At 38.6% G+C, this 24,138-nt stretch overlaps 1 protein-coding gene across 2 annotated transcripts in view; it reads right to left on the bottom strand.

Annotated features, from left to right (window-relative positions):
* Positions 1-397: 397 nt before the first annotated feature.
* NKAIN2 (sodium/potassium transporting ATPase interacting 2) overlaps positions 398-24,138 on the bottom strand; it is a 1,311,503-nt gene continuing 1,287,762 nt past the window's right edge. For both annotated transcript variants that reach the window (XM_043999967.1, XM_043999968.1), the window contains exons 7-8: positions 15,249-15,330; positions 398-2,924 (exon numbers count right to left, since the gene is read on the bottom strand). In XM_043999967.1, the coding sequence (XP_043855902.1) occupies positions 2,915-2,924; positions 15,249-15,330 (92 nt within the window). In that variant the 3' untranslated portion in view covers positions 398-2,914. The remainder of the gene's footprint in view (positions 2,925-15,248; positions 15,331-24,138) is intronic.

Raw genomic sequence — 24,138 nt, 5'->3', positions numbered from 1 at the left:
AATATCTGAGATAGCAGAGGGTATTTAAGACACTAGCATCATACTTTTGACAACTGTCAGCTTGCCACTAACTCTAAATTCCAGATGAGTAGGCAAAATAAAAAGTCATTTTCCAAATGACAGCAAGTCTATTACAGGCAGCCTTATAAAAGGGACCTTTTAGTGTCAGGAGATAATGAAAATACGTGTTGCCTATGACAGAGCTAAAATGATGCCATGACCTGGCAATTTCTACTCACTATTGACACGTTTCAGTGTGGGACGGGACCTCACCACTGCCTTCATGTAAATGTAGTAGGATTCCACAGTCTAGTGTATCCCTAGACTACCTACAACTTGTGTGAGAAGCAGCAGGGGCTCCAAGAGAAAGCTCAGAAATGGAATAGGTTTCTTTTTTTTTTTCCATTTATTTTTAAAATGCAAATTACACTAATAAGTCAAAAAAATCACTTCTGTTAAAAATACATTCAGAATTAACAAATGCCAAGGAAAAAGAAAGAAAAAAGACACATCAGGATCATAACTCTTGCCTTCTGAATATTAGGTTTTATAACAAAAGCCCAGCCTAGAAAAATAGCATTCTTTCCTGGATTTTGAGGAGGATACAGCTGCTGTATAACTTGGATGTTATTCCAGATATAGTCACACTACTGTGCTCAGAATTGCTCCCATGTCAGATCTGTCCACTGAACATTGTTTAGTAGTCAACATCATTTTTTGTTTTAATGTGTGAAGGGGGTGATGGTGACTTGGCTGCAACTTAAAGTAGGACTATGAGGGCCTATTATGTGCGGGGTGTGCTTATGCCTACACCCATCCATACATACACATGTATGCTACAGCAAAACCTCATTACAGGCACGTAGAGAGAAACCTCATAAAAATGTTGACATTCCGATCCTTTCCCCAAAGTAGCATTTATGTTTTGATGCCAAAAGATGAGTCTGGGGTCAATATTTTTTCCCCAATATGTTACTCAAACATGCAGGAAATGTGCATGAGAGGAGGTTCCACTGAGAAATTGGAGATTTTATGTTTTTTACATGTGTATATATAGACACACATGTATAAGCCACTGGAAAAAAAATGCAAGTATAATTCCTGGAACCTGTCTTGTAGCTTACTTTCCAATGGTGAACTTTTGTTCTTCTGTTTCTAGACAATTTAAAAAATAAATATATAGAAGAGATATATTTGTGTGTGTGTGATACAGATATCCATGCAAACACAGTAAACAGGACTTGGTTTTGTAGATATGGGCAGGCTCAGGTTTCACACAGGTTATCTCAGAACCTCCAACAAAGAGAGAGAACTAGGAAAAGACTCATTCTTTACCAACTTAAGCTGTTCTAAGCCCTGGATTTCACTTGTCCCTTAAAGGTGGTGGGAGGGCATTAGTATTTTCCCCCTTGTCTGAAGTGTTCCAAGGTGGTTCCAAGAAAAGAAACAAGGCCAATCCAAGTTCCTGAAAAGCCTGAACAAAATATGTTTACCGCTAATGAAAGCCACATAGTGCCTGAAAATACAGATCAGATTCAAAACAAAACGAAATTTCCTAGGAGTTCAGAGTATTCCATAAACACATTGACCTACTATTAAGTTCCCAAAGGCATCTTGTTGCCAACTACATAACAGCACAGTTTTTTTTTTCAGCCACGATAATACAGGAAGATTAAAATACACACTCTAACACACAACAGATCCCCCAAATACCACAAAGAGATCTCAAATATTTCACCAAGGTAACTATTTCCCCTCCCCACCCCCCACCCACAAAAAATAATCTCATATGCGGAAGTTAGAAAAAAAAGGTTCACTTACATCAGATGTTCCATTTGAATTAGATATAAAAGAGTAAACATAGCTAATACGTATTTATTTAGTTGGCCTCTGTTGATAGAAATCTGCAGATGTTTCTGGAGTTAGTAAAAGACACATTGGAAGTTACTTATAAAAGCACCTACAGTGCACGAAATAAAAAGAATGGGGTTAACGAAGCTGTTTCCAGGAAGGTTAGTAGTTTAATGAGTTTTGCTTTGTGTCTCCCAATACCCCCCTCCTCCCACACTCCCTTCCCCAAGACCTTATTTAGTATTACAAAGATTATCATCAAGATTATTATTGTTATCGTTACTTTTTGGCCACTGTGTCGGCTCAGCAGTAAAGCACTTCACTCTCAGCTTGCGGTTTATCCCGCAGAAGCTCTGGAGCGGCTGACCCAGGCAGTCTTGCTCCCTGACATGAAACATGCTGACTTAAAACTTGCTTTGTTTTCCCCAGAATTAACAGCAGCCTGAAGGAAGTGACTTCAGAGAGCCTGCACTGAGTAGTTCTGGTGTACAACTTAGATGGGTTAAGGCAAGTATGTACTGCACAGCCTTTAGGGCGAACAACCTGCCGTCTATATAGACTTCAGTTACAAGGTCATCATGGTATTTTTTATTATTACTGTTATTGTTATTATTATTATTTTGTAACTACACTAAGGAGACTCGGTGCTATCGGGTGAATGGAGGGCTGTCGAATGATTTTGAACTAGATGACACCATCACTCAGGCTCTCCCATTAGTTGGAATGCAGAAGGTAAAGGTCAGAAATGGGCAGTAGAGGGCACCAAACACTTCTCCTTTTGGACCTTCCAAAAGCCTGGCAGTTGTCTGTACATGCAGGAAATCCAAGATAGGGTCTCCTGGGCATCTGTCTGTGTTTGTTAGGAGGAAGAGGCCAAGTGGAACTATTTATTTTTGTGTTTCAGCTTATGCTTGGTGGTGGCGGCGGCGGCGGCGGTTGGTCTTTTATTTTTTATTGTTTTAAACACAGATAAGTTGCTTCTTGCTCTTTGTAAAACACAGGAGGCCATTGTGAAACAAGTTCTTTGAAAGGTCCTTGAGCTGACACACTGAAGTCACGTTGTTTACTTGGACCTAAAGGAGAGATGGGGAAAAAAAATTGTCATCAACTGTGATACTATTCATCTCCTTCCCTCTCTTCTCCAAGCACAGGGTGGCATTAGTGAAGGACATGTCAAAAGGGTTTCCAAGAAGCATCTTTTCTTCCCCTCTCTTTTTTTTTTCCCTCCCCCCAAAACCTCCTGGCTTCAGAGTCTTCTATTGTTAGTACTGCTGCTTAATTAGGTTAGGAGACGGAATACAACTCTTCCAGGGGTTTTCTGTGGGAATTTTCTTTATGTGAGCCCATTTGCCACTTACCACCCCCTCCAGAAACAAAAGATCTGTATGGGAAGGGAGGTCACTGAATGTCAAAACAAATTACTTTGACTGCAAAATTTAACTTAAAAATCTGAGCATCTTCTAACGGAGTAGTTTCATGGACGATAGCCCTACCCTTCCCCTGTGTGTATTCAACCCACATGAATGAGGCTCTCAGATCAGAGGAGACTACGATGGGTAAACTGTAAGACATGAAATCCTTTTCTCCCCAGGCTTAACTGAATGTAAACTGGAAGATCACCTGAGGAATTACAAATCAACAAAAGCCAGAGCCACTTTAACAGAAATGAAGGCTGTACACTGAATGTGGGAGCAAAAAAAAAGAAAAAAAAGAAAAAGAAAAATGAGAAAGAAAGGGGAAAAAAGACTTCTCGTTTAAGACATTTGTGGCAGTGTTTTGAGAATGTTGTTCAGGGTCTTAGTCACACAACTCCTGTCATGTTTAATGGAAACCCCTGCAGCTAGAATGGCACACAGTTATCAAAGCATGCTCCTCTCAGTCTAAGGAACCTCTCATTCTTTTCAGTTGCTATATGTGTATGTTTTTTACTGTGCTTGAACAGCCCATAATGGTAAATTACTTTGATTTGAAAATCTTCAGGTTTGTTGATGGAAAGGCATGCAAACATTGTAAGCAGACACACAAAGATAACAGACTGGAAAATCTTAGCACCTAGGCCATTTTCTGTGAATTTAGACTGGGGTTGAGGGCTGAATATTCACTTGTTTGAACAGGCAGTGGCTGTTGAGTTTCTGGCCTTTCTAATTGGAGGCAGTATGGTGGAGTGGAAAGACCACTGAATCTGGAATTAGGGGACCTGGGCTCATAGCTTGATACTGTTGCCACCTATCGGTGTGACATTGGACCAGTCTAACTTCTGCAAGTCTCGGTTTTCTCATCTGTAAAATGAGTGAGTGGGATTAGAATGACCTCTAAAGTTTCTTCCAGCACTAAATGGTTGGTCCTATAATACTCGTGGGTTATAAAGTTCAAAGAGATCACTCTCATTCAAAAATTATACAAATAGGGGGCAGCGAGGTAGCACAGTGGATAAAGCACCGGCCCTGGATTCAGGAGGACCTGAGTTCAAATCCAGTCTCAGACACTTGACACTAGCTGTGTGAGCCATGGCAAGTCTTTTAACCCTTACTGCCCTGCCCCCCCCCAAATTATACAAATAAACCTGTTTCAGAAGGGAACCAAATAAAAGTAGGAAAATGTTAGAACTCAAAGCAAATTCAGATGGTAAGTGTGAAGAAGTAGAATTTTAAAAAAAATTTATTTTTTAGTGAAGAAGTAGAATTAAGAGAGGATGGTATATGGTATTGTGGATAAAATACTAGGTTTGGACTAATGAATTCCTGTATTCAAATCCTTCTTCAGATAGATTTTAGCCTTTCTATTCTTGATAGGTCATAATCTATCTAGGTTTCAATTTTCTCATCTTTAAAATGAGAGGACTGGATTCAATGACCTCAAAGGCGTCTTCCCATTCTAAATCTATGTGTCTATGAGCATAAGAGAATATGAATAGTTATTCTGGGTTAAGTACAATTTAGACTAGAATTTGGGAGATGTTTGTTAGGGGACTGTGGAAAGTGCTCTTCATCATGTAAATTTCAAAAGGTTAGTGATGCTCTGTAAACACCCCTAACTATTCCTTGAATTCCCATTCTATTGATGTAGTCAACTTATTTTTGGGGACATGAAGGTGGGATACTCTGTTATCATTTAACTATGCCCAGGTGTCACTAAGGCAAAAATCAATTGGTTATGAGTGCATGATCTCCCATCCTGTCTTCTCTAGCAGATTTTTTACTTTGTCATGCCTATTCTCTCACTTATCTTCAATTTCTCCTTGTCTATGGGATACTTTCCTGTTGCCATTTCCTTCTCCAGCTCATTTTGTAGATGAGGAAACTGGGGCAAACAGGGTTAAGTAACTTGCCCAGGGTCACACAGCTAGTAAGTGTCTGCGGCCAGCTTTTTACTAGAAAGATGAGTCTTCCTTACTCTAGCTAGGCCTGGCATCCTATACACTGTGCCACCAATCTGCTCCTTCCCTCTGTTGATTTTCCCTAATTAATTAATCCTTTGTATAGCTTGCTGTACATAGTTGCTTTTCATGTTGTCTCCATTAGATTGTAAGATCCTCAAGAACAAGGCTACTGTCTTTTGCCATTTTTGCCTTTAATGGGCTCATAGTCTTATAATGTAGGTCATGGGCTGGAATAGCTCATCTCTGACATTTCCTCCTACTGAGATGTGTTAATATGTAAGTTTCATTTGAGCATTTTAAAAGTTGCATTACTATGTTTCTAATGTAGGTGATTCAGCATTTCAATCACATGCATACACATACCCCCCACCCCACCAACACACACACACACACACACACACACACACACACACACACACACACACACACACAGGACAAAGGGATCAGAGGCACTTAGCACAGAGACAAATGTTAAAACCCTGGAGCAGACTGCTGCTTTCTAGTTTGTTAGATACCTTTGGTTTCTGACTTATCAGGTCATATATTTGGAGCTGGTAGAAACCCTGGAGGTCATCTAGTTCAACCTTCTCATTTTACAAATGAGGAGAACAACAGGTAGTAAGGGATAAATCTGGTACTTGAACCAAAGTCTAGGTGGTACAGTGGATAGAGCAGTGGGCTTGGGATCAGCAAGACTCATCTTAATGAATTCAAATCTGGTGTCAGACCCTTACTACTCTGTGACCCTGGGTAAGTCATTTAACCTTGTTTGCCTCAGTTTCTCATCTGTAAAATAGGTTGGAGAACAAAATGACAAACCGCTCTAGTATCTTTGCCAAGAAATCTCCAAATGGGGTCACAAAGGGTTGAAAACGACCGAAAAAATGACTGAATTGAACCTCTGACTCCAAATCTAATTCCTTCTTTATTGCGCCATGCTTCCTCTTTCAATGATGCCTTCTATATATTCCCAAACAAGTACTCTTTGTAAATGACAAGACATATTGATATATGAGCTGTGATGGAGATGAGGATAAGTATTATGCTTTTCTTTAGACCAACCACTTTTCTTTTACAATTATTGATATCTTTTGTTTTTATCAATTTTATTTTTGAACATATCCCTCCCCTTAGCTTGCCCAGGCTAAAGAATAAAAAGAATAATAAAGAATAAAAAATCAATTCAACAGAAGTGACAAACATATCTACTGTCTAATATTATAAGCAATATTTCATGCCTTTTCTCCCATCTTTGTGAAGAAAAGGAGGTACATTTTCTCAACTCTTCTCTAGGGCAGTAGTTGGTCATTATAACTCCTAAGTGTTGAGTTGAGTTCTTTCTGTTGTTGTTGTTCTTTCCATTTACAGTATAGTATATATCTATATCTATATTCATACATAAGGGTCTATTTACATAGTTTTCCTAGTTCTGCCTATTTTACTCTGCATTAATTCATACAGACACATATGCTTCTCTGGATGTTGTATCTAGTTTTTAAAATGACAAAGTAGTATTCCATTACACTTATGTACCACCATTTCTTTAGCTATTTACCAATTGATTGGCATGAGCTTTGTTTCAGGTTCTTTGCTATCACAAAAGAATGGTTCTATGCATATTTTATCTATTGCTAACTTCCTTCCTGAAGTTTAGTTCCATGGAGCATATAACTAGTATCTCTGGGCCAAAGTTCATGGGTATTTTAGCCACTTTCTCAACATAATTTCACATTGCTTTCCAGAATGGTCAGATGAATTTACAACTCCCCCAGTAGTATACTGAAAAGGCATGCATGTCTTTCTGTAGCTTGTCCAACTCTATTTTTTTTTTTGGCACAAGGCAATGAGGGTTAAGTGACTTGCCCAGGGTTACACAGCTACCAACTCTATTTCTATCTCTTGTCATCTTGATCAACTTAAGGGTTGTTTTGAATCATGTTAAGTCTTAATAAATTTGAGAAGCTTTTTATATAGTGGTTCATAGTTTGCAATTCTTTTGAGAACTCTATCCATTGATTACTTATCCTTTGAGGTATGACTTTTAGATTAAATACTATTTCAAGAGAATGCAATAACACATTGGTACAAAGTTGTCATCATCTAGCATTCATTTCTATGAATCTAAATTATCTTTGGTATGTTTCCTCTCACCAGCATCTGTTGATCAGCAAAGAGGAAATTCATATGACTGTCTGAAAGAAACAATGGGTATCACTAGAGCCGAGTAAGAGGAATGGCAATGTCTGGTGGGTGTTGATGGGCTCTTCCTGAGCATGGGCATATTTTCATTCTTTTCTTGGGCTGAAATTATGTGAGATCATGATTAGAGACAGCTTTTTCTGAGTGACATGTGGATATATTTGTTGGCTTCTGCCTTGTGACAGTCTTCCTTCTGTGCATTTAATAAAAGGAACAGAAGTGTGCATATGCATTTTGCCTCTTGCAACACAATAGAATCATTTACATAAGGAAGAAGGCAGCGCTCAAATATTAAAAAATCATATTTCCAAGAGTCATCATTTTGGTTTTCTTTGTCTCAGACACATGTCCTTATATATCTCCTGATTTCTCTGTGATGCTCATTTTTTCCCTCCATCGTTGCTATAAACATAACCATTTTTTCTTTTTTTCTTCTTCACATCTCTCTTTTTGAATTAAATTAAAAAAATAAGTTTTATTGATTTTTTTCTACCACAGTCATATTTGGGCTTATTCTTTCCCCTCTACCCAGTGAACACATCCCTCTTGTAACAAAGAAAAATCATGAGGCAAAACCATTCAATATAGTGATTACATCTAACCATATATACACCATTCTACATCTGCAGTTCCCCACCCCTATATCTGACTAAGGGAGGTGCTTTTCATTATCTGTTTTCAGTGATTAAGACTGATCATGGTGGATAAAGCACCGGCTCTGGATTCAGGAGTACCCGAGTTCAAATCCGGCCTCAGACACTTGACACTTACTAGCTGTGTGACCCTGGGCAAGTCACTTAACCCCCATTGCCCTGCAAAAAAAAAAAAAAACAACCCAAAAAAGACTGATCATGACTATTACTCAAACTTCATGTTTGTTTTGGTGGTGTTTTTGTTCATATTGTTGTCCCTGCATATATCCTTCTCTAGATGTGCTTAGTTTTCTTGGAATTACTTCCTACAATTCATTCCATGCTTCTTCGAATTCTTCATATTCAGCTTTTCTCATAGAGTTTTCATTACATTCATATACCACAATTTGTTCAAATGTTTAAATGTTCAAATGAGGAGCACCAACTTCTTTTGATACATATGAGCCAGGGCAGCTAGGTGGTGCAGTGGATAAAGCACTGGCCCTGGATTCAGGAGGACCTGAGTTCAAATCTGGCCTCGGATACTTGACACTTACTAGCTGTGTGACCCTGGGCAAGTCACTTAACCCTCATTGCCCCGCCCAAAAAAAAAAAAAAAGAAGAAAATTGATTCATACGAGCCTCTCCCAATCCTCAACCTCCTGGGGATATATGCTAGCAACATACACTGGAGGATTTCTTTGTGACGGGGTTCCTTGAGTTACAAGAACAAGGATTAGTTCTATGCTAGTTAATGGCAGCCCTGTCCAATGTCGTGACACAAGAACACCATTAATGCATTTTAACCAAATCCCATCATAACATTGGAAAACTCCATGAAATATTGTTTGTAATTTTCTTAAGATACAAACAAAGGAGAATAGTCTTCCTATGGAACTAATGGTGCCCCATAGTGTCGTCTTGTTTAAAGTTGTTTTTTCTGCCAGTTCGGTTAGAATTGTTAGAAATGCTAGAATGCCTGTAGAATCAATTTTACTTTATTCAGGGGATGATTATCTAGTCTGTTGATCTTCCAAAGTCGTCTGCTTTGTGGCCATTGTGCCGCTGTACCAGAGGCAATACCAAGGGGTAAGGAGGGAGAAAAGGAAGGAAATGTTAATGAGAATATTTTGGAAGTACTTAGAAGTGATGTATTAATATTAGTTCATTTGGTAAATGGGTAAATTGAAGCTCAGATATTACATGATTTATTAGTATCTTGAGTAGAGGGTTTAGCTACAAAAAGTGGTTTTTAAAGACAAATCTTAGGGGCGGCTAGGTGTCACAGTGGATAAAGCACCGGCCCTGGATTCAAGAGGACCTGAGTTCAAATCCGACCTCAGACACTTGACACTTACTAGCTCTGTCACCCTTGGCAAGTCACTTAACCCCCATTGCCCCGCAAAAAAACCCAAAACCAACCAAACAAAAAAAACAAACAAAAACCCCCCAAACAAATAGACTTATAAGGGGCAGCTAGGTGGAGCAGTGGATAAAGCACCGGCCCTGGATTCAGGAGTACCTGAGTTCAAATCAGGCCTCAGACACTTGACACTTTACTAGCTGTGTGACCCTGGGCAAGTCACTTAATCCCCATTGCCCCGCAAAAAAAAAAAAAAAAAAAAAAAAGACAAATCTTTGAATTTCAGTTATCTATGTGTGTGCTTCCACAGGTAAATTTAAGTCCTTTGCAGAATTTTCTCAATATTTGTGATTTAAAAGGCACACCAGGATGAGGAAACTGATGCCATGCTTCAAAACTGACATTAAAAACACAAGTAAAAATCTCGTGACTTTATAATAGTGAAGAATGTTTGGGGATGTTACTTTCTGCTGATTTTGGGGGGGGGCGGGGCAATGAGGGTTAAATGACTTGCCCAAGGTCACACAGCTAGTAAGTAGCAAGTGTCTGAGGTTAGATTTGAACTCAGATCCTCTGAATCCAGGGCCGGTGCTTTATCCACTGCATCACCTAGCTGCCCTGGATGTCACTTTCAGGATTGAAAAATTTCTTAGTTTCTTCAAGGTGCTATTTACATATCCACTATTGTGTGAGACATGGTTGTACAATGGAAAGGGGGATTAGTTGTTTAGTTGTTTAGAATACCTAGGTTCAAATTCTGCCTGTAACAATGTGTGTGACCCTGAGTAAGTCACTTTAGGCCTCTGTTTCTGTTTCCTTATTTGTAAATGAAGGGATTGAACTAGATAACCTTCAAGATCCTTTTGACCTTTGAATCTACAATCCTAAACTATCCCAAATCTCTCTGATTGTCATTGGTTTCTTGAATGAATGTATTATATTAAGTGCCTACTACTGCCAGTTCCTTTCTATATTTATGCAACTATAAACAAACAGTCCCCACCCTATAGGAGCTAATGGGGGAAATCATACATACAGAGGAGTTGGAGCAGGGTGTGTTGATAGGGTTGATTTTATTACTGTCCTCGGAGCTAGAGTTGGAAAAGTGTGTTAGAGGGCACAGGCCAAGTGGTGTGTTACAGTAGGAAGATGGCCAGGGAGTAGCATAGTGGGTCTGGGTAAGGGCTAAATATAGTAAATGCTTACCAGACAGAAGCCCAGTGTCCAAGGATGGGATCTAGCATGTAGGAACATAGCAGCACCCTCCTCAATATACTTATTACCTTCTAGGACCTAGAATCTAGGCTATAGGAGAGTGCCTTGTGAATATTATCCCCTTTGCTATACTATTGAAAGGTAGGGTGGTGATGTGGATAGAAAATTGGTTTAGGAGTAAGGAAGAGATGGGATCAAGTCTCACTGCTAACACATGTTGTCTATGTCACCTTGAGCAAATCAATTACCTCAGTGTCCCAGGCCCTTGGCTACACCTCCAAATTACAGAGTAGGTGCAGACTTTTACTGGTAGAGGGAGCTTCCTTATTGGGAACTTCCAATAGCAATGTAATAACAGGCCTATTCTAATCTCATCTCCCTGACTTAATTGTAATCTTCTTCAAGAGACTCTATATCTTATTTTAGCTTTGTATTCTCAGCATCTGGTACAGTACCTCTCATTTGTTAAATGATTGTTGACCAAAACAAATGAATGAAGATATTCTATGTCCAAATATATCAAATTTTAAAAAGAAATGACTATTAAGTTTTATTATTGCTAACTCCCTTGTTTCTAGGCAGCAAGGTGGTGCAGAGGATAGGGCTGGAGTAAAGAAGATCTTTGTTTAAAGTTGACCTCAGGCACTTTCTAGCTGGGTGTTGTTTATTGTCGAGTCATTTCCATCCTGTCTGACTGTGACCCCATTTGGGGTTTTGTTGACAAAGATACTGGAGTGGTTTGCCATTTCCCTCTCCAGCTCATTTTATAGACGATGAAACTAAGGCAAACAGGGTTAAGTGACTTGCCCATGGTCATATAGACTTTGCACAGCCCTCCCTCCCTCAAATCCAGTTCATTTCAAGTGATGGCATCACCTCCCAAAGTCATGGTCCTCTTTGAGAACAAAGGACAAACAGCAACAACAAGATAGTAAATGTTGAGCTCCCATCTTCCTAACTCCAGGCTTGGCCTCTAGCCACTGCACCATCCAGCTGCCCAGATGGGTGATCCTTGGCAAGTCACTTAATCTCTGTCTCTCAGTCTGTAAAATGGGGATAAGAATAGCCTTTACCTCTCAGGGTTTTTCTGAAGAAAAAAATGAGATAATATTTGTAAAGCACTTTGCAAAACTTAAAGCACTATATCAACAGTATTATTATCATTTTAAATCTCTCCTATATGTCTCCTTCTTTGCACTCACACAACAGCCATCCTGGAAAAGGCTTTCATCACATTATTAAGGGACTAATGTAATAACCTGGTTGGTTTCCTGTCTCACACATCTCTTTCTCTCTTATTCCTTATTCCAATCCATTTTTTTGGTAAGGCAATTGGGGTTAAGTGACTTGCCCAGGGTCATACAGCTAGTAAGTGTCAAGTGTCTGAGGCCAGACTTGAACTCAGGTCCTCCTGAATCCAGGGCCGGTGCTCTATCCACTGCATCACCCAGCTGCCCCCCCAAAAGATCTTTTTTTAAAAAAGATTTGCCTTCTCTCCCTCTAACTGAACCCCTGCCCAGTGAGAACAAAAGGAAAACAAAAACCCTGTTACAAATATGCATAGTCAAGCAAAAAATAATTCTTCATTGGACATATCTAAAAGAAAAAATGTACATATATGCATATATAATATATACATGCACAAGTATATACACAAAACATTTTGGTTTTACACGTGTTCAGTATGAAAGTCAGGTTTCTGTATATATGTAAAAACACATGTACACAGTGGATATATGTACACACATATATATTTATATGCAGATAAATACATGGCAACATCTTCCTAAATATATTTATTATAGAATGTTGTATAGCTATACAATTGAATATACATCTATGTGTATACATGCATATGTGTGTATGTATATGTTCACATATATATTTATATGTGTATATTTTGTGCTGTGGGTCTATCAGTTCTCTATGAGGAGATGGGCACCATCCTTTATCAGTCTTCTGTAATCATGGTTGGTTATTATGTTGGATCCGAGGATCCAAGAATTTCATTGTATAAATTGTTCTCTTGGTTTTGTTCATATCACTCTTGATCAATTCATATAAATCTTGGCAGATTTGTCTGAAACCATCTCCTTAGCATTTTATCATATTTATATACTATAACTTATTAAGATATTCTCCAGTTGATGGGCCCCCCATCAGATTCCCATTCTTTGACACCTCAGAAAGAGCCATAAATATTTTTGTACCTCCCTTAATCTTGAGTTGCTTCTTGTAACTCCTTGAGTTGCTGTTTCTACTTTCCCTTCTATTTTCCAGTTGACTGAAATATATCTCTGTACCTAATTCTGTGTGTTGTTCTTCCCTTGGACCAATTTCAGTAGGAGTAGGGTTCAAATATAAGCCACCCTACTTCTTCCTATAGACTTCTACTTGTGCATCCTAATTGTGTAAGATACTTTCCCCTAACCTTCCTTTTCCTTTCACTCCTAAGGTCATTAAGACATAACAGAATTATTCTCAATCTTTTGTCTAATTAGACTCCTTCTAGGACCCCTAATGTGGATAGCATTCAGAAGGGAAACATGAATCATCTCAGTATATTAGAATGTAAGCAGTTTATCTTTATTTAATTCGTTATAATTGTTCACCTGTAGTTATCTTTTTACATTTCTCTTAATTCCCATATTTGAACTGAAAGTTTCTGTGTAGCTCTATGTAGTTTCTATGTAACTCTGCTTTTTTTTTTTTATCAGAAATAGTCTATTTCGTTACCCCCTCACCACCCCCCACACCCAGTTTTGTAGGATAAGCTATTATTGGCTATGAGCCTATATACTTTTGTCTTCAGCAACGTCATATTCCAAACTTTCTGCTCCTTCATAGTGGTAGCTTCTGTAAGAATTATTTTAACTAACTTACTGAGTCCTAATCTGTGGACTTTTGGCTGGCTATCTGACTGTTTTTAAATTAGTATGGGCTGTTTAAAAATCCCCACACTGCTTCTCCCAAATTGATAAGCAAACACCTCTCTCTTAAATAATCAAAGCAGGGTTTATTTATAAAAATAAATGTAAGAGATAAGGGTAAAGAGTTTCCCCCATATTTAATCTAAATCTGATCCTCTTACATTTCTACCCATTGTACCTAAGCATGTTTTATACCTCGAATACATTGCAGATTCCATGAGGTCAGGGACAGGGTTTATCTAAGCTTTATATCTCTCTTAATGCACAGCACATTGCTTTACATGAAGTAGATCCTTAATAAATGCTTGTTTTATGGAGGAAAAATACTTCATAAATTCAGTTATTGCCACACATGGCAAAATGATCAGAATGCATAATGGGTAAAGTGCCTTGGATGTTGTAGTCACCTAATAAAAGAGTAAATGGATAAATGCTTCATATAATAAATTTGACCTCTTCACTTGTGATAGTGAACAGATAAAGAGAAGTGAGTTTTCCCCAGTTTATGATGAATTGGTAGTTTTTCTTTTGGCCTCTGCCTTTGATTGTATAATATATTTTGGGGTCAACTTGCCATGAAAATTGGTTGATACCAATACATAAGCACACTTGGAGGCATTTATATAGATCAAAATTTCCAAGAAAACCTTGCCTTAAAAAGGATATAAAGTAGGGGCAGCTAGATGGCGCAGTGGATAGAGCACCGGCCCTGGAGTCAGGAGTACCCAAGTTCAAATCCGGCCTCAGACACTTAACACTTACTAGCTGTGTGACCCTGGGCAAGTCACTTAACCTCAATTGCCTCACTAAAAAAAAAAAAAAGATATAAAATAAGCTCCAATTATATATATATCAGTAACCTGGGACAACTGAGCTAAGGGATTGTAATCTGAGCTTGATGTGATCATGCTTTCCACATTCAATCCAGTTCATTTCTATACATATTAATGGAGCTCCTACATTTTATAAATCAGTCTGAGTACTAGGAAGGCTACAAAAATAATTACCATATACAGTATGGTAAGTGACAGGCAAAGTACTTTAGTACCTTGTAGAAAGCTAGTAGGAATATATTAAATAAATGAATGAATATTATGATACAACAAATTTGATCTGTTCACCCATTCCTGCCCTCAAGAAGCTAAGTGTATATAACCACATTTCTGGGCAACTGGCACAGTAATAAAAATTTATATAATATTAGAATTGGAAGTCATCTTAATCATCTAGTCTAAGCCCCTCATTTTGAAAAATTCTCAGGTTCAGAATGGTTAATAGACCAGCTTAAGGTTTCATAGTTAGATTTCCACCTTCCTGTGAAATTAATCACTCTTGATCACATTCACACTTTTTGGGTCTGAATAAACAAATACAATGATAAATGGAAGACAGGAGCGGCAAACCAAAAGGATACTTGAGCTGGAGACCTCCTATATTAAGAGCGGGGCTAACTGTAGGGCTAAGGTAATAATTTTTAAACCTTTGATAAGTCACTTTAAAATCAATATTACATCAAAATGTGGCACATTATGCCATGAGAAATCATTCTGTTAAAAGAATAATATGGGGGAGTAAACATATTGAAGTCATTCTATAAAAAGCTAGCTGGATATCATCAATTCTGAATTATCTTCTCCTATCAGCATGTACAAGAAACATTGAAAAAACAAAATCCTTACATGTACATGGGCTGTAGTTGTAAATGAGATGTCTTCTGTGGGCCTTGATAGCCGTAAGAGTCGAATCCACCTATGAAATCAACTGAAAAGAGAAAATTATGTTTATTAGAAACAACTTTTAAAAGAGATAAATAGGAACAAAATTTCACAGAAATTAATATGGACAGAACACCTAATAATCTATTAAACTGAGAGTGACTAATAGCGGGGGATGTAAAAATAGTAGTTCATTCAAGGTAATGACTTTTTTTTGTGGTCTCAGAGAATCAATTACAGTTTTACAAGAATTTTCTTACATGTGAGAAAGAATTATGCACTCTTCTCGAATTAGAAAGGCCTAATTGGAATTTTTCTCCTCAGTCTACTTTACTGCTGGTTAGAAGAACTTACAAAAATGTGAAGAGATTGAAGCATCCTTTAGTTTGTAATGATGTTGACAGGGAATTAAAGTATTGAAAAAAACCCCAGCTTCCATGAAAGTAAAATAAGATACTGCGATTTCATGTGAGAGGGGGCAGGGTGAAGGTTTACACAGAGCAGGCCTGACATTCATTACAACCTAGCAGTTGCAACAAACATAGCAAAACATGATCTATAGATTGTAGGAAACTCCATTTATTTAGCAAAAGGGATCAAATCATGTCTCTTCTCCAAAAAAAAAAAATCCATGCACTGAAGATGACAGAAATATGAAAAGGCAAGATGTATTTGATACCTTCATATTGTCTAATATATTGTTAGTGATGGGAGGTGAAAGGAGAAAGATTAGAAGTTGAGTTTCTACAGAAGACACTTAAAGATATTGAGAGTAGATACTTTTTTGGGGGTGGGGAGTTCAGGAATTTGCTAATTATAGATCTAACATAAATGAGCAATGCAGTTAGCTGGCACAGTGAATAGAGAGCTGGACTTGGAGTCAGGAAGATATGAGTTCAAATACCGCCTTAGACTCTTGCTAGCCATTGAACACAAGTCAATCTGTTTTTGCCTCAGTTTTCTCATCTATAAAATGGGGATAATAATAGCACCTACCTCCCATGATTGTCATGAGGATCAACTATTTGTAAAGTGCTTATAAATGCTGCTCCTTCTGATGTAAGTCTCTTGTAAGGAAAATGTCATAAAAAGAAGTCTTGCTTAGGAACCACTGGAAGCTATTTCACTCGTGAGAACAGACTCATCTACCAGGCAGCTTGCTGTGACATGGACCTGAGAATTGTACTTTTAGCCATTAGTGAGTGAGAGGAATAATCCAGCATGCAATGATTGTGCTTTTGGCATTTTTGTACATGCCTAATACTAACCACTCATTCCCAAAATTCAAGTTGGTTTCCCTACTATATAGGAGGCAGCCAGCTGTCACAGTGGATAAATTCAGGAAGAGCTCAGTTTGTAACTTGCCTCAAGTACTTCCTAGTTAGATGAACCTGGACAAGTGACTAACTCTTTCAGTCTTAGTTTTTTTTTTATCTCCTTTGCTTCTCGTATTAACTAATACACTCCATTTCAGCTCTTCCAAAACTTTTCATCAGATCTCAGATGTGCCCTTCCCCTTACTTTCTCATCTGCAAATCTTGCCTCTCATTTTACAGATAAAATTGAGGCTATTTACAATGAATTCCCCTCTCGCACCTCTTCCTATCACTCAGATGCCTTTTGGTATTTTCTCCTCCGCCTCTGACTCACATGATAAAGTGCACTTATTCCTTGCCAAGGTTAACCCCTCTACATGTTCAAGTGATCCATTCCATCTTGTCTTCTCCAGCTGATTTCCCCTTCTGTCATCTCCACATGCACTTATTTTCTTTCTGTTCTTTCTTGAACACTCACTCATTTTCAATCTCTCCCTCTCTACTGGCTTATTTCCTACTACCAAAGACATGCCCATGCCTCCAACCTCAGTTTGGGGGCAACTAGGTGGCACAGTGGATAAAGCACCGGCCCTGGATTCAGGAGGACCTGAGTTCAAATCCGGCCTCAGACACTTGACACTCACTAGCTGTGTGACCCTGGGCAAGTCATTTAACCCTCATTGCCCTGCCCCGCCCAAAACAAACAAAAAACCCTCAGTTGATATTTTCTATCCTCAATAACATCCTATATTGCTTTTGCCCTTTGTAGCTAAACTAGAAAAGTCCATCTGCAATCAGTGCCTCCACTTCTCTCCTCTCTCTTCTTAACATCTTACAATCTGGCTTCTGACCTTATCAAGCTCCCTCCAAAGTTACTAATGATATCTTTTTTGCCAAATCTAATGGCCTTTTCTCAAACCAGGTTCTCTTTTAACACTGATCACTTTCTCCTCTTCAATACTTCTTCTCTCTAGGTTTTTGAGACAGCACTCTTTCTCCTGGTTTTCTTCCTATAAATCATACCACCCTTTCTCTGTCTGCTTTGCTGGATCCTCCTCCGGATCACACCCTGTAACTGAAGGTGCCTCTCAAGATTCTGTCCTGGGCCATCTTCTCCCACTATACGACTTCACTTGGTGATGTCATCAGTTCCCATGGATTTAGTTATCACTATGGTGATGATTCTCAAATCTACCTCTCCTGTTCCAATTTTTCTTCTGATCTTCTGTCTGTCATTTCCAACTACCTTTCAGACACCTCAAACTGGATACCTAGTGGACATCTCAAACTTAAAATATCCAAAACAGAATTCAATACCTTTTCCCCTGAACCTTGCTCCCTCCTACCTTCCCTATTACTAGAGAGGCTCACAACCTAAGGGTCATTCTAAATTCTTCACTGACTCTCAACTCTCATATCCAAGCTGTTGCCAAGGTTTGTCAATTTCACCTTTGCAATATCTCTCAAATATGTCTCCTTTTCTCTGACACTGTCACTACTCTGATACTCTGTCACTACCCTTATCAACTCATTCCTGAATTATTGTAAGAACTCTATGCAATGTCTGCCTGCCTCAAGTCTCTCCCCACTCCAAGCCATCTTCCATTCAGCTACAAAAGTGTATTTCCTAAAGTACAGGTCCAATCATTGTTCCCCCCCCCCCCCCCCCCCCCCCCCCCCCCCCCCGCCCCACCTCAGTAAACTCCAGTGGCTTCCTGTTGCCTACAGAAGCAAATGCAAATACTGTTTGGCATTCAGAGCCCTTAATAATCTAGCCCTCTTCTACCTTTCCAGTCTTCTTACAATCTACTCCCAGGCACATACTCTTCATTTCAGTGACACCTCCTAGATACTCCAACTTTGGGTTCTGGGAATTCTCTCTGGCTATCTCCTATGCTTGAAACACTCTTCCTCTACCATTCTTGACTACTGACCTCTTTGGCTTCCTTAAGTCACAATTAAAATCCCACCTTCTGTAGGGAAGCTTATCCAACCTTTCTTAATTCCAGTGCCTTTCCTTGATATTTCCTGTTTATCTTATATATAACTTGCTTTGTATATATTTGTTTGCGTGTCGTCTCCCCCGTTAAACTGCAAGTTCTTTGAGGGTAGGGACTATCTTTTGCCTCTTTTTGTATCCCCAGTCCCTTAGCACAGTGCACTTAATAAATTGATTGATTATTTACTGATCTCTAAAATGGGGATAATAGTAGCACCTATCACATAGAGTTGTTGTGAGGAGCAAATGATATATGTAGAGCACTTTGCAAACTTTAAAGGGCTCTATGAATGCTACCTATCATTATGAGAAAATAAATGACTGAAGGAATAACTCCTTACTCTTAATCTTTTTATGGATTATGAAGTTCTAGGAAAGAAACTGAAGACTTTGGGGACACAGATGGTGTTTTTATCACTGATGCCAACTTAAGGGAGAGATTTTAGAAGAGAAAGGATGATATGGGAAGTGAACAGCTGGTCAAGAAGAAGGTGTCGGAGAATGGGATTTGTATTCTGGGCCATGCTTTAGATATAGGAATTATGGGCTCTTAGCCAGGGATAAAGTACATCTTAAAGGGCAGGCAAATCTATCCACACAGTACATATACCTGACTGAAAGGAGCTTACTAGGAAATGGGTGGGAGGAAACTGCTCACATATATTTGAATCCATATATAACAATAATACTAGGCATCATATATCACATAGAGAAGCCGATTCAACATGGGAAGAAGAAAAACAATACAGGAGCCCAGTAATTCACAGAAGAAAATATCCAAGTAGGGTAGTAATAATACTAAAGGCCTGAGAATAATCAACTATATATTCCTGGTACAATAGCATTTCAGTTTCTCCTTCCGCAGGTCCTCATCAGCATGTTCTTTACCATCTTTCTTTTATCCTGCTTGTGTTTTTTCTCACATGAATATTTCTTGATTTACAACACTATTCTAACACCCACTTTTATGTAAACTGTTACTTTTGAATATGGTACTCTTCTACTGACATATTCTAGTCATAACTCTTATCAAACAAACCCAGGGATTCCTATAAGGTCAAATTTAACTCTTTTTGTTAAGAGATTATTCATTTTGCTTGTTACTATCTCTGCAAGCTTTTTGGTTTCCTAATCTCCAGCGCATTCCCCCCCCCCTTTTCAACCAGGGTTAAATGACTTGTCCAGGGTCATACAGCTAGTAATTATCAAGTGTCTGAGGCCATATTTGAACTCAGGTTCTCCTGAATCCATGGTCAGTGCTATATATAACTTCCACCCTTTTTTTTTTTTTTGGTGAGGCAATTGGGGTTAAGTGACTACCCCAGGGTCACACAGCTAGTAAGTGTCAAGTGCCTGAGGTTGGATTTGAACTCAGGTCCTCCTGAATTCAGGGCTGGTGCTCTATCCACTGTGCCATCTAGCTGCCCCCTAACTTCCATCTTTTATAGTGACCTCTGGCTCACTTATTATGAGACACTCTGCATGGTGATCTAAGTGTCTTGCTCCCTTCAGTATTGGGATTCTTGCCATCTGCCTTAGGGTTACCTAATTAGCATACCTGCTCTTGCACTCTTTGTGCCTATGTCATTAATCTACAGAATCCCCTCCACCCATGCCTTGGAGGGTCTGATTTGGTTTTAGGTCTAGTCCTCTTGAATAAGTCTCAGGGAGAGAGGAGACCACCCTAACTCCATTTTAGCTCCTGTGTCCCCACCACAGCCAAATTTCTGACATCACTTTTCAGCTGAGAGTGACCTATCCATTTCTCTTGTCAAACTATTTCTGATTATGAGTATTTGTATATAATCCTGCTTGTTTTATTGACTTCCTACCTCCACAGCTTTCTTAGTACCTCACAAGAATTCTCTCTTGATGTCTGGTACTATGTCAGGATAACTTAACTCACAAATCTTGGACAAGTGTTTAGGAACTCCCAGCAGTCTATTTTATCTCTTATGATTGGTCTTAGGGTGTATAGAGAGAAAGTTCCTCCAAGAGGAGGAACTTTTATTTCTTTTTTTTTTTCTTTGGCAGGGCAATGGGGGTTAAAGTGATTTCCCCAGGGTCACACAGCTAGTAAGTGTCAAGTGTCTGAGGCCGGATTTGAACTCAGGTCCTCCTGAATCCAGGATCAGTGCTTTATCCACTGCGCCACCTAGCTGCCCCCCAGGAACTTTTATTTCTTTATCCAATATACAAACTGGGACTAGGGTTTGTCTTGATCTTTCATTCCAATCCTTACTCCACCCTCAAACCTCAAAAGCAGAGCCAGTAGGGATGAAACATCTTCTCAGAAAAATCTACTTGTTCATCCCACTGTCCCTTTGTATTCTGAGGGAATAATATGACAATATAACGTAGTGACTGATCAAAAAAATCACCTTGGCCTGGATTTTCAATTATGATGGATAGCGGTGTATTGCACCAACATTTGCCTAAGTCATCTTTCTTGCCTTATGGGGAAGAGGCTTATAATAGGTTACATTCTTCAAGTCATTTCATTTTGTGTCCCATATCTTTTTTTTTTTTTTTTTTAGTGAGGCAGTTGGGGTTAAGTGACTTGCCCAGGGTCACACAGCTAGTAAGTGTTAAGTGTCTGAAGCCAGATTTGAACTCAGGTCCTCCTGACTCCAGGGTCAGTGCTCTATCCACTGTGCCACCTAGCTGCCCCTTGCGTCCCATATCTTAAGGAGGAGCATTAATTTAAGCAACTATTCCTTTCTTTAATTGAACATTTTTGCAGTGATTTTCTCAGATTCATCCCTTATGACTTTGATTTCAATGCTAATTTCTCCAAAGGGTGGAATGAAGTCTTCATCTCAGCATCTTGGCATATTCCCTACATCACTTAGAACCTCATCAGTGAAAGTAGAAAGCAGATTAAGAAATTAACTGGCGTTGATGTCATCTTTCCAAGATTCTATCCCTACAAATGACAAAAGGGGCTGCCCTTGCTTTCTAGCATAGTACAAGTATTTGGGCTAGCAAAGGCAGCACAGGTCTGGATTGATTCTACATGCTTGCTCCTTAAGGTGAGCTACACAGCATAACCTGTACATGTTCCTACAAGTCTCTTATTAAAATGAGTTGAAGGGGTGTGAATTCATTTTAGAAACTCACATATATCAGAGTCAATGGCAGTATCTATATAATTTTTTATACTGAACCATGTGCAATCAAGAATTTTACAAACACTTCTGCCAGATCTTTTCTTGCTTTGTTGAAACCAGCTCATTAATAACAACAACAATAATATCTTCATGAGCATAGTGCATAAAAGGTTTTGAAAATACTTTTTCACATTATAATTTGATCCTTATAACAACCCAGCATAAGAGGGTAGATATATATTTTTATCCTTACTCTACAGATAAAGAAATAAAGGCACAGAAAGGCCAGATGATTTAACTCACATCACCCAGCAAAGACTAGAGTCAGGATGTCCTCACCTTGCACTGTCTATTATGATTGTTACAAATCATATTTATAGTATGACTTAATTTTCCTATCTGCAAAGTGGGCATAATTATATTTGCCTATCAAGAGAGGTTTTTAGGGAGACTAATTAGTTTATATTAGTAAAATGCTATATCAATTTTAATTATTGTCATTTAATAGCATTAATATGGTAGAATTAGGAAATTACCAAGTGCTAGAAAATGCTTTCTGAATAAATATCTTTTGTAAAAACTCTGTCCTGTAGTGAGCTTTCCTCTTTTATTTAAACATTTTAATAATGAACACTGAATTCTGCAAACCCTAAACTATATATTTTTATATGTGTTGGCTGTGATGAATAGAAACATTAAATTATACCTCTGTTGTTAATGAAAAAAGTCACCAGTCAAGATACATGCTTTTGAAGACAGAGGTGGAAAAGACCACAGGGGGAGGTTTTTATGGCTGTCCCCAGAAAGCTGAACATACATGTTTAGAAGAACCTGATTTATAGGCATTAAAGGAATTTGTGTGGGTAAATGAAAATAATGCCTATGCCTATTATCCCTATAGGAGGTGATGTCAAGGGTCCTTACTGCCAATTCTACAAAAGAGATTTAGAGCATAACCAACCTTAGGCCAAATCACAAAGAAGCAAACTGTATGTGCTCTCCTGCCCCCTGCTACACCAGCTTCATGGTGGCAGTGATTCAGTTGACTATACAAAGCTTGAAGTATCCAGACTGTGCTAAAAGCTCCCAATGGACTTGGAGCTATTTTTCTCTAAGCACAGAAAATGCAGCCCTTCTCACTGGGTGCTTTACCCTGACTGTGCCTGAAAGGTCACTCATAGTGTCTTGCTACAGATACATTCCTGGCAGTAGAAACGTGACTTGACTGAAATGAGCATCATTAGCCAAATCAGTGCAGATGCTGCAGTTTTTAACCTTATTCATCAAAAATATTATCTCAGGGTCTTCCTAGGGTCTTGTTTTGTGGATTAAAAAAAAGTTTCTCTCATACTTTAACCAGAGCCAAGTCTTAATGCCATATGCTCATTGTCATACCAAAGCATAATGAAAAATAATATCTAACATACCAATGTCTTTTTGGTAACGAAACCATTTCCTTGATAGACATTTTCAGTAATTTCCCTAGGATTATTTTTTAAGCCTTCCTCCAACTTCTGTTTTAAAAAAAAGAACTGTGTTCCCTTTATCAGTTGGTTTTCTTTGTATCTCCAATACCTGACACATGGGGGCTTCACAGATGCTAATGGATTGATTGGTTCCAATCAATGATTAAGATCAGATTTGTAAACATTTGGTTAGCATTTCTCCTACTGACAAGACCAATTAGAATCCATTCTTGATGACTATTTATCATATCATTCCAACTTGGTTGGTGATGTTCTGTTACCTGTGAGGGATGTTATAGAAAAAAATAATTTTTGGGTAAGAGTTTGAATTAGAGGCTTAGTAAGGTGTCTTTGAAATCTAACAGTCTATATTTCTATTTCAGTAAAGATCTGAGAGGAAGCATGGTGGAGGGGTTAAAGAGACTTCTTAAGAGGTGTGGGGAACTCAGCTCAAGCCTTCCCTCTGAAAAGATTGTATGCTAGATGTATGACCTTGGGCAAGTCACTTGGTCTTTCAATGCCCCGTGCAACTTTAGAGGATTATAAATGCCAGGACAAATTCCTTATTCACTTTGATAAAGGGAGTTTCTTCATTAGGGAGCCATATACACTGATGAACTCATAAAATCCTGTGCAAAAAAAATTATACTATAGTTTAACTGGGTAACTTGTTCCTGGAGCAGAGTTGTGGGAGTAAAATGTGGTAGAGTTGCTATTCTTGAGATTATAATACAGGCAGGAGACATTTGGAGCACTTGTACTTTAATGGAAGTGGCCTCTTTTATTGCTATCAGTTGTCATTTGAGAGCTTCTGAATTTTCCTAACACTGTCAAAGGCAACACCATCCTTCTAGTCATCAGGCTTGTGACTTCCATGTCATTGTTCATTTCTTACTCTCACTCACCCCACTTATACACTCATACAGCTACCACCCTAGCTTAGGACCTCATTACTTCTTGGCA

This window comes from Dromiciops gliroides, chromosome 4 (assembly GCF_019393635.1).
Source record: "Dromiciops gliroides isolate mDroGli1 chromosome 4, mDroGli1.pri, whole genome shotgun sequence".
In the NCBI taxonomy this organism is placed as follows: domain Eukaryota; kingdom Metazoa; phylum Chordata; class Mammalia; order Microbiotheria; family Microbiotheriidae; genus Dromiciops; species Dromiciops gliroides.
The sequence above is the reverse complement of the archived record's forward strand: the minus strand, read 5'-3'. Positions and strand labels throughout refer to the sequence as shown.